The sequence below is a fragment of the Eucalyptus grandis genome, chromosome 11 (genome assembly GCF_016545825.1).
Source record: "Eucalyptus grandis isolate ANBG69807.140 chromosome 11, ASM1654582v1, whole genome shotgun sequence".
In the NCBI taxonomy this organism is placed as follows: Eukaryota; Viridiplantae; Streptophyta; class Magnoliopsida; order Myrtales; family Myrtaceae; genus Eucalyptus; species Eucalyptus grandis.
In genome coordinates this window covers 1753873-1764913 of record NC_052622.1, presented here as the reverse complement: position 1 = coordinate 1764913, position 11041 = coordinate 1753873, and the positions used below count along the sequence as shown (strand labels likewise).

The following is an 11041-nucleotide window of genomic DNA, read 5'->3' as shown; positions in this document are numbered from 1 at the left end:
AGTGGCGGTGGTGGACGGCAGTTGGCCACGACGGTGGCTAGTAGCAAGAACGAATAATGAGAAGAGTAGCGGTGGACTTGGCTAGTAGCAAAGACAAATAATGAATGCTGGAGTGAGGTACTCTCTTGGGCTCGAAAGTTCCTAACTGGAAATGATTTCTATCATAGAATTGTCCGGTTCTCCTTCGGGACCCTTTGTCATCTCATTTGGAAGAAGAGGAATGCAATCATCTTCAGAGGTGAATCCCTTGTCGTTCCGGCGCTCAAAAACCACCTAATTAAGGTGGTTAAGGACAAGGTTAGTACCTTCAAGAATGTCGATCCCGCTCCGAGGAACAAGCGGCTTCAGAGAGGGTGGGGCTTTGATCCGGCGGTCTTCTCCTCGGTCTCCTGTTGATCCTTCTTGTTTTCCGTATCAGGTTGTATTTCCGTTCTTTGCCTTTAGGTAGAGTGCAGGAGGTTCGGAGGTTGTCTCCGTTTGTCTTCTTTCTTCCCTAGGAGTTTCGTCGCTTATCGTGTAACCTTGTGCTCTTTTCATCGGATCCCCCTCACTTTGCCGCCACTGGTCGAGTGTGGGTTATGGTTCCGATCTTTGTAAGCTTCCCTCTTTTAATTTAATTACCTTTACCAAAAAAAAAAAAAAAAAAAAGACAAATAATGAAAAGAGTTTTTATTTTTCATTTTTGTTCTTGAAATGGAGAAGTAAAAAAAAAAAAAAAAAAAAAATTATTTCTGATTTCTATTATAAACCTATTTATGAAGTAAAAATCTATTTCAGAAATAAACAAACGGATTTATTCCAGAAACAAGTGTTAAATAGAAAAAGTTATGGAACGAAATAAAATGATTATCATGTACACCCTACTTCTCCTTGGGCTGGCCGAATTCTACTTCCATTCAATTTTTATTAAGCTTGATTTTTTTTTTTGGTCGAGTATTAGGCTTGATTATCTCTTTCAGAGATTATGAATCTAAATTAGTGTAATTCCTCACTAATCTTTCTCCTATTAAATTTCCACATAATAATGACTTATCAACTCCCGCTTGAATTCATTATCGGAATTTTTTTATTTGCTAATTATCATTTATAAATGTTTATTTGCATTTCTTAGCAATGCCAAACTGCAAATGAGAGGTTACTCTCAGCCAGTGCCCATATTACTAGGGTGCACAAGCAAAAGTGCACTTACTTGTTGACCCGTTCAAAACATATATGTACCACTAGTGACTTTGAGGCTACTCAGGGTAAAACGTAAAATATGGAGGTATCGATTTCCATCTCCAAATACTCCAAAGTTTCATGAAACTATGGGTAGAGTCTCAAAAAAGCACTGAATTTTCATCAGTCATCCCATACATGGCAATGCATACATTAAGTACACAAGGCAATGGCATGATCTTTAGATGACTAAGAAAAGAATAAGCATTTATAAAAGCGATGAAATCCACCATTGCTCAATTAAAAAATTATGGGAGTCAATCATGCCTCTAGTAAATATCTTATATATATGATAGAAAAAAAATAAAGAAAGTTTCAGCAAGATCATACAGATTTGGCCAACTGTGTAATTCATGTATTAATGAGGAGAATAGGACATCTTTGGCAGAAAAGAAAATACTGTGTTAATCATAGTAAGAAAATCAAACTGTCCTCAAAGTTACCGATAATGTTGAGATTAGTCTTTTGAAGATCTCTAACCATGACCAATATTAAGAATCTCTATCGAACAATATTTAGCAGCTGAATCTGCAGATTTAATGCTATGGGTATAGGACGGTTATTTGAACAAATTGCTGACAAGGGTCCTTCCTTCTCCTCCTCGTCCATCTCCTCAAATTAAAAAATTACATGTCAATCTATCCTATCTAACCAGCTGCAATGGTCCGAAAGCATTGGTGACTAAATTCGTTATCATTACTTTCCTTAAGTCTGCGTTGCAATACCGGCTTCACTTTCATCCCTGCTTCGCAAAATTGGCCACATCGTCCATCTTGATGTCCATTCTTTTCCGTCAGTTGTTTCACCAATTTCTGCCACTTCTTTTTCCTTCTACATTCTAGAATCAGCAAACAAGTGTCCCTTGATTGTATCAACGGTGCCCTCCATTTCTCCTTCCAACTTGTGTTACCGCCTGAAAAAGACCTGAAGGTGTGGATGCAGGATGAAGCTCCTAGCCCTCACACCATGTTGACCTGTAAGCGAGTGAGCAGCGACCTGAGGAGAGAACCGGAACATTTCCTCTCTTGGAATTGTCCATAATTTACTTGGATTAGGATGCTTTTGAAACACGGTCTTCAAGCCACACACTTCGATGAGTGGAGCAATAGTTACACCGCGGTCTCCACTGCAATTTCAATCACTTCAACCTCATTGTAAATGTGTATTACCTCGCTCAGAGTGAGCTCATTCCTTTAATCTGCTACTTAAACAAGTGACTTCGTTGCCACAATCCCAACTGAGGTAAACCCTGTGTTGCTTTTTGGATTTCACCTCCACCAATTGATGGCAATAGTAGAATGAGAAGCAATGTCTACACATCAGTTGGAAGACAAGACTTCTTCCAATACAGGGTCGACAAGCTACTTTGGTTTTCATTTGTCGGAAAAGCTCACTTCCTCATATTGCACATTAACCAAATTTGGGAGTGATAAAATTGCCCTTGCGCCTCAATCATATTCTTCTCTTTCAGACGTGTCTGAGCCTATAGTTTGGCATCGGAGAGAGGTCGTGAAGCCATAGCAGCTGCAGTAAAAGAGAAGTGCTTGGAGATGATTCGAATGTCTAGTAGAGGTTCAGTGGGCATGTCTTCTCTTGTCAATTCCATAGAAACTAAGGGGATCAAAGAAAGACGGGTTGACGAAGGTGACATGAATTAGAAAGTCACAGAGGGTGCTAGCCAAGTGGCACTTGCAAGTAGTAGAGGACTTGAAGTAGGAACTAGGAAGTACGTACGAATATTGAAAGCCAACAAGAGGATAGGAGAAGGGTTAATTTCAGCATGATTAATCAGGGCACCAGTCTGGAGGATCTATCTCTGACAAAAGCACGAAAGATGTTGATACAAAAAGCAAAGAAGGAAATTTCTAAGAAGCTTGTTAAGTGAAGTAGGAAGAAAGAAACTGCAAATGGACTGAATTCTTCACAAGGAAAAATCAAGGAGAAGTATGGCGAAGAACAGAAAGCTCCGGCAAAAGATGCAAAAACTGTCGCAATTAAGCATAGGAAGCCTATGGATGGTAAAGACAGTTCCGATCAATTGAATCAAAACATAGAGCTTTGTCCCGAGCAAATGCTTGTTGCAAAACCTGATTTTCGTGATTTTGACAACAACTGGACAAAGGTTTCTTTGCTGATGATCAAGTCCAGGCTTCTTACGATGATGATGATGGGATGCCTTGTTTCTGCCCTCTAGTCCACAATGTCACAACATTGAAACCATTCGAGGTGCACATAAGTTGGCTTAGTTCCAAAAGCAATCAAGAACTAAGCCCTCTGCGTTGGGTTGGATCTGGCTTTGCCGAGACCTGTGAGGATTTGCGGACTGGGAAATCTGTCGTCTATGGCTCCCTCAATGTTTTTCTGCCACATGATGAAGTGGATGAAAGGCACAAGGGGTTCGATCAAATTTATCTGTTGAGGGAGATATTTGAGTTCTGTATAGGAAGTGGTCTTCTGATTGGAACGAGTTCACTCCAAATGAGGTAATACTCAGCTATGATATGGTTCAAGTGATTGAAGACTGGAGCGAAAACCATGGAATAACTGTTGCTCCGCTCATCAAAGTTCGTGGCTTGCAGGCTGTGTTTCAAAAGCATTTAGATCCACGCAAATTATGGACAATCCCAAGGGGGAAATGTTCCGATTTTCTCATCAGGTCACCACTCACTTGCTTCCGGGCGAACAAGGTATAAATTCTCCTATTGGATGCTGGGAGCTTGATCCTACATCCACACCCTCAGCGCTTCTTCACGTGGTAACACAAGTTCAGAGATGAGAAAGGGAGGGAACCGTTGATGCAATCCAAGAGCACTTATTTTCTGATATTGAAAAGTCGAAGGGAAAAGAATTGGATGAAAATGCGGAAACTGATGGAATGGAAATGGATGCCAAGATGGACGACGAGGCCAATATTGCGATAAAGGGGATGAAAAGAAGCTGGAACACAGGTGCAGCCTTAAGGGAAAGCAGTGACGACAGATTTCGCCATCCTTTTACATGCTTTTGGACCGTTGCAGCTGGCTAAATCTGATAGATTGACATGTAGTTTTTGTATTGGTGGAGACGGGGGAGGAGTAGGAGGAAGCACCGAGACAACACCATTCGAGACCTAGTTTGTCCTCTTTGCAGGGTTGTTCAAATAGCCCTCCGACATCCGTATTTAGTAGTAAATCTGCGCATTTGGCTAGTAATAATGGGTGGATAGAGATTCTAAATTTTGGGTAAGGTCATAAATCTTGAAAAGACTAATCTCAGCATTATAGGTAACTTTGGGGACAACCGATTTTCTTTACTAGGATTAGCTCAGTAATTGCCTTTTAGGCGAAGATGTCTGATTCTTGACATTAAAGCAGTCTCGGTGATATACATGGGTTACAAAGTTGGCCAAATCTGTATGATCCGGCTGAAGCTTTTCTTTACTTTTTTTTTTTTTTTTTAATCATATGTACAAGGTCTTTTATGAGCATGAATGTTCATTCTTTTCTTAGCCCTCCGCAGATTCTGCCATTGCCTTGTGCTTTTAATGTTTGCATTGGCATTTATGGGACGGCTGATGAAAGTTCAATGTCTCTTTGTGACATTACTCATAATTTCATGTAGTTGAGAAGTTGGTGATGAGTCACACTAGTTTAGATTGGTAATCTCTAAAAGAGCTAGCGAATGAAAAGGGTTACTAGTCCAGCCTAAGAAAAACTTTTAAGTTAATTAAATAGTTGATAGGTATTAAATCCGGTCCATTTATTTAAATGTCTACTGACAATTTGTTAAACACTTCATAAATCTATTTCATTGATCAATTTCTGTATACTTGATCATTTGCCATGCCAGCAAATGACCAGTTAAGAAGCATGTAAAGACGGGTTTTACAGACTCCTTGACAACCTTTTCTTCATATTTATCAAAAACTTCATGTATCCAGGCGTATCATCCATGCAGTCATAATGCCTACTCATGGTCCTGGTCTCTTTAGTAGTGATTTGTCGACAAACAACAAAGTTTATGATGCTTCTCCCAAATCAATCATTGAAGTCACGAGGAGGAAGTTCATTTAACTATATTTAGAGATTCCTTGTGCCTCCCGCAAAGTATCCCGATTAAAAATTTAGGCCTACAATGATCATTTGAGATTAGAAGTAAAGACAAACATCATTATAAGATATGCACTCGAATGAGATTTTTGAAAGTGGATTCAACATCTCATGTTATCCCATAGGCCACAAAAGTGACGAGAGCCGCAAATTCCGACAAAGACAACTAATTTCAATTTCCTCCTCATTAACTAATTTCTTTCCTTTCCCAAATTCAAGCGTAGGCTTCACGCTCTTGCAAATCATATTGACTACATCGAGTTATTTTGATAATAAGCAGATTAATACCGTACATTCTAGGCATAAACTTGGGTTACTATATATATGTCATAATATGATATGTTTAATGTGAAATGTATGTGAGTGGGACATGGCTGACAATGGATAACAACAAACTGTTTATGGTACTATCTTGATTTTTACGAGAGTACTAGAAAGCGCGGGGTTAAGATGGCTATAGTTGCAAGAATCGAGCACTACAAGCTACCACAAGAGTTCACCTAGGAGCTTTTAAATAGTTGCAGTTCAGACAAAAAAATACAGGAAACTCTAGAAAATGGATCCATAATTCAGCAGTCTATACGTTTTATTATTTCTAACTTCGAAAGGATAGATAGAAGCGTACGTTACATTGATGGGGATGAAACGCATACATCGTTAGAGTCATGTGAAATAATTAAGTACGCGCTCCGAGCACCCTGTTTTGGGTTAAAAAAGCAAAACGCTAATAATAGCAATCATTAATATTCTCACAGTGGAAAAGTAATTAGATGATGTATAGTTCCAAAAGAAAAAAAAGAATAATAAAGGAGGAACACGAAAAGGCAAGTGGGTCACCGTAGCTATACCATTATCTCTAAGTTCTCAACTGGCGCTCATCGCTCTTTCATCTTCTTCAATAATTCAGTGAACTCAAAGCTCTGCAGAAGTAAAGGTCCTCGAGAAAATGGCAGAGGAAGAGCCCAAGAAGGTGGAACCCGAGTCGCCTCAACCTCAACATCCCCCACCCGAATCCGAACCCGAAACCGCACCCGTTGAAGAGAAGTCAGTCGTACCTTTACCTCTTCCTCCTCCTGCTGCTGCTGCTGAAGACAAAGCAGATGATACCAAAGCTCTTGCTGTTGTTGAAAGTGAGTTTCTATGCTTCTTTTCGTTCTTTCTATCTCTATTTTCGAATATAAATATCAAATCTGGAGACTCTGTGTGTGAGATTCTTTTTCCTTTTTTTTTTTTAAATATAGTTAAATGCACTGCTTCATGCTCCAGATTTTATATCTCTTAAATTAAAGTTCTGTAAGACTTCAAGACGTCAGTTGGGTAATTTAACTGATTTGTTGCGTGTTTAGGTATGAAAATTAGTAAAAAATTCACCCTTTCACCTTGAAATTCACAGCTTACTTGAACGCTTGAGCTAGCTTAGCACAGCTCAGTTGATGGTTTGATTAGTATTAGGACAGTGAAGCAAAGGATCTGCACAGATTTTTCTATTGCTGAACTGGGGTTTTGCATCTTTTTTTTTGTGGGCAGAGCCTATTGAGACCCCAGTGGTGAAAAGTAAAGACGGTTCTGGTAATCGAGGTAATTTTGATGTTCAAGTGTCGATGTGTTTTTAACTCTCCCTTTCTCTCGTTCTTTATTCTCTTTTATGTGTTTATGGTTCACCAAGACACTTCACTGATTCTATGCTTCTTGAGCAGATGTTGAGCTTGCACGAGTTGAGACAGATAAGAAGTTGTCTTTGATTAGAGCATGGGAAGAAAATGAGAAATCAAAGGCAGAAAACAAGTAAGAGATGCTATTTAGTGAACTGTTTCTGTTGTTATGCCATGAACTAGCTGTAAATTATGGAATTTTCAATTTTGGATAAAATATGATTATTCTTCACCAGTAGTACGTTCGAAAGAGGTAGAAAATTGCATGCTAAAGTCCCACGTCGATCACTAAACAGAGCTCAGAAGAAGTTCTCTACAATTGGAGCATGGGAGAACAGCAAGAAAGCTTCCATTGGGTCTGACCTAAAAAATTTTGAGGTAATCCTCCATTTTAATTGTTATTTTTCTCAGTTAATTCGATCGTACTTCCTAAGTCTCAAAAGTGCAACATTCTTGTATTAGTCACGCTGCTCTGCACTTCCCACTCTCAATTCTGGTACATCTCAAATTCATCATTTAGAGGACCTCGTAGTAGTTCTGCCTTCTTAGTTCCTTCATGGCTGTATTAGAAGCGAATTTCCACCACCAAACCCACCCCCCAAAAAAAAAAAAAAAAAAAAAAAATCTCCAAGTCATTCTTCTTTTGCACGTCCATTATCCTTTGATGTGCCACAGACTTGTTCTAGCCTATTATCTTCAAAGAAATTATATGTTATATTCATGAGGAACTGTGTGAGCAAAAAGCAGTCGTGCTTCTGATTGAGTCTAGATAATGGACGAGTTGCTAGCAGAAAGTACCTGGTATACTAGTAACAAAGGATGCAGGCGCTGCAGTTTCTGATGAAATCTCATTACTTGCTTGCTAGCAGGAAAAAATGGAAAAGAAGAAAGCAGAATATGCAGAGACAATGAAGAACAAGATTGCTTCGGTCCACAAGCTCGCTGAAGAAAAGAGGGCGATTGTGGAAGCCAAGAAAGGGGAAGATCTCCTGAAGGCAGAGGAGATGGCTGCTAAGTATCGCGCAAGCGGACTTGTTCCGAAGAAGCTGCTCCTCTGCTTTGGAGGCTGAAATATCCATTCTGGGGAAATGAAAGTCTTCCAAAATCTACATGTTCCAGCTCGGTTTGTGTCCATCTTCTTGCAGTGTGCTTTAAAGTGGATAAATAGCCATTGTTCTTTGAACTTCTTGCTGTTCATATCTATAGTTCTCAAGTGAATCTGTTGTTTTCTTCTGGAACATGTAAAGAAATCTTGTATAGCAGTTATGTATAGCTCATCTGAAGATATTTGTGGTGGTATCAAGTTTGCATAGGTCGTGTGACATGTAAGAGTGTTTCCCAAAGGGTATGACTTTGAATGAATGGTTTAAATTATCCATAGCTGTGTATTCTGATGCATGCGAGAATCCGAGAATCCGTTTTTCCTAGAATTTTTCAGGAACTATCTGCAGACTGATTCTGAATTGGGAACCTAACCAGCTCGTGGTCCTAATCGATCACACTCAAGCAAAATAATCAATTGCTGTTTTTTTCTGCCTCTCTATAAGTATCTTCTTCATTCAACTTCCTCTTACCTTCTTTGGACTTTATCAAGAGATAGAAGGAAATCATGTTTTAGGAAATAAATATTCCGTAGTGCGGGAAACCTTTTGTCTGAAAAGTGTTGTGGTCCGTTTTCAAAAGAAGGCTTTTCCTCTCCCACCGGTTAGCGTTTCTTTAGAATAACCAAAAGGCATAACTTATTGTCCAAGCTTATCTTCTCATTCCCTTCTCTTTTTCGTCTTATAAAAGGAGCTTTTCTTTAAAATCTCCATACAATCAGAGCACAGAACCCGTGATCTGAGCTAAAAATTCTGTTGAGAGATGGTTAAGCTAACGATTGTGGGAAGGGTGAAGGATGGCTTGCCTCTTGCACAAGGTCATCGGTACATCACCGACGGCAATGGCATCTTTGGGTTTTACAAGCAACAAGCGGAACTTGTACTCGAAGAAATTGCTAGAGGAGCCTTGGAGTCTCCCAAGATGACCATTCACGTCGACCACCATTCCTTCTAGTAATTCCTTTCCTTCTTTTATCAATAGCCACGCTATTATTCATAACTTCGATCAGATGCTTCTGAATTTTATCTACGAAGATAAAGCAGTTCTTTGTGATATTCTTAATTTTTTCAATGTCAATGTGCACCGTGAGAGTGTGGTCAATTACATGCATATGTTCTTGGTCTACCCAGGATAGAATAGGTTCAGCAGAGAATGTCAATGTCAAGCATGGGTTTGGCCCTGAATTTGTCGAGATAGATTGAAGCAATTAATTGCCGACTAGAAGAATCTGCAAAAACTAGTAGAGGCTAATGGGGTCGTTTGTTTTTCAATGGAGAAGACAATTTTTTGATTAATTTTCATTGCATTTCTTATATGTTAGCTACTTGGTGGAGGATGGTGTTTGCTTTATTGTGTTGTGCGAATCTTCATATCCAAGAAAGCTTGCTTTCCATTATCTGCAAGATTTGCAGACGGAGTTTGACAAGTTTGACAAAAGAATCCTAGACAAAATTACCAGACCATACAGCTTTGTGAAATTCGGTAAATCTTTAGAAGTTTTACATGTTCACGTTAAGAGTAATCAGCTCACAAATTTCTTTCTATTTTCTGTTAATTCTTCCACCTTAAGAGAAGAGGTAGAAAAGAATGATTGATTAGCGCTATTATGAGTCCTTTTTAACGCCGCATCAAGAGGGTAGTTCTATATGATGAAATGGGTCTTAATAACACGGATATATCCTTTCATGGAGCTCTATTTTTGGGTCACAGATAGTGTGATAGCGAACATTAGGAAGCAATACATCGACACAAGGACCCAAGCCAATCTGTCAAAGCTTAAAGCGAACCGTAAAAAGGACGACAGCATAGTTACAACGCATATTTCAGAGATTGCCAGAAGAAGAGCGAGAAATTTAGGTGAAAGTCCTCTCGTTGTCGAATCTGATTTTGCTTTATTGCCTGAACATACAATTACAAAATGGAAATGACCGGACATATTCCCTTATGTCCAGAAATTCCAGAAAGCACGACTGCGATGAATGCGCCGGTTTCGCCTCTTTGGGGTTCCTCACGTATGGAGGTAAAGAGAAATGCTGAACTGCAAAGTCCTTCAATCCATTTAGACAGGTTTGGATCGCAGTTTATACGTAATAAATATTGTTCAAGTCTCAGATAGATTAAATAGCTATATGATCTAGTCACGAGTTCGCAAGGATTTGTGATTGTATAACTTGCGCAGATAATCTTTCCTTCTCCCCTTTGATCTGGCATGGTCTTTAGTTAACAATGACAGTATGAACTTGTTTTGCCGTAGGTGATAGCGATGAAATGGACGCCTATCGCCCTCATCGTCTCGGTTGCTGCTTTTCTATTATGGGCAAGGGTGAACCTCGTAGAGAGTTACGCTGTTTGAAGCTTAGAATCTCAGTCGATGCAGTCAGAAAGTTCAGCTCGTGATGCCAGAAAAATCAGCTGTGATGCTGATTAGTAGTTAATATCCCCATGGAAAAGAATGAAAGATGATGGCCACTCCTCTTAATTGCTGATCTTCGAGTTTGCTTGCTTCTCACTCGACCCTGTATTATCACTATGAGTCTCAAACGTTAGGCCCACTACATATTTAGACACATACGTACACGTTGTAAACAGATGTATTAATACATGCAAAATTCCTCATCAAAGGGGATGAAATGAAATGTTGGGGACATCTTGACTACTATTGAATACATGGAGCATTTTCATAGTATATAGGGCTAATTCCTTTAAAAAAACCTAACTTTAGGTACAACCCAATTCCGCTCGAATTTTTTTGGTCTAAAACAAATTTCCAACTTTCATTCGAGCCCCTAATCTATCCATGCATCCAAAATTCATCATTATTTAAAATTAAAAATTAAAATCAGCATCAGGCCGGTTAGAGGTTTACTATTAAAACTTCTACCTTCGTGTGAAACAATAACAGCCTGCTCCCCCTGATGTCTCTGTAGAGAAACCTGGCCGAAGAAAAGAGGAGAGATGGGTTCAAGTTAAGGGCCGATCTTG

General features: G+C 39.3%; 2 protein-coding genes across 6 annotated transcripts; both read left to right on the top strand.

The window, feature by feature from the left end:
- Positions 1 to 6139: 6139 nt before the first annotated feature.
- Positions 6140 to 8338, top strand: LOC104424413 (remorin). 3 transcript variants are annotated; one of them, XM_010036830.3, is made up of 5 exons: positions 6140 to 6436; positions 6834 to 6884; positions 7004 to 7091; positions 7255 to 7336; positions 7828 to 8338. In XM_010036830.3, exons 1-5 carry the CDS (start codon positions 6253 to 6255, stop codon positions 8026 to 8028), a joined length of 606 nt encoding a protein of 201 aa, XP_010035132.1. In that variant the 5' UTR covers positions 6140 to 6252; the 3' UTR covers positions 8029 to 8338. The 3 variants fall into 3 exon arrangements, with proteins under 3 accessions (XP_010035132.1, XP_039160034.1, XP_010035130.1); XM_039304100.1 differs by having other exon boundaries at positions 6149 to 6436; positions 7198 to 7336; XM_010036828.3 differs by having other exon boundaries at positions 6149 to 6436; positions 7195 to 7336.
- A 410-nt stretch (positions 8339 to 8748) lies between these two features.
- LOC104424412 lies at positions 8749 to 10659 on the top strand. Of its 3 annotated transcripts, none has more exons than XR_005547230.1 (4): positions 8749 to 9012; positions 9770 to 9916; positions 10012 to 10079; positions 10314 to 10659. XR_005547230.1 is itself a non-coding variant. In XM_039304039.1 (3 exons), the coding sequence occupies exons 1-3, from the start codon at positions 9706 to 9708 to the stop codon at positions 10410 to 10412; spliced, it is 378 nt and encodes a 125-aa protein (XP_039159973.1). In that variant the 5' UTR covers positions 9616 to 9705; the 3' UTR covers positions 10413 to 10659. The 3 variants fall into 3 exon arrangements, 1 of the variants encoding a protein (XP_039159973.1); XR_005547231.1 differs by lacking the exon at positions 8749 to 9012 and adding an exon at positions 9352 to 9541; XM_039304039.1 differs by lacking the exon at positions 8749 to 9012 and having other exon boundaries at positions 9616 to 9916.
- Positions 10660 to 11041: the final 382 nt, after the last annotated feature.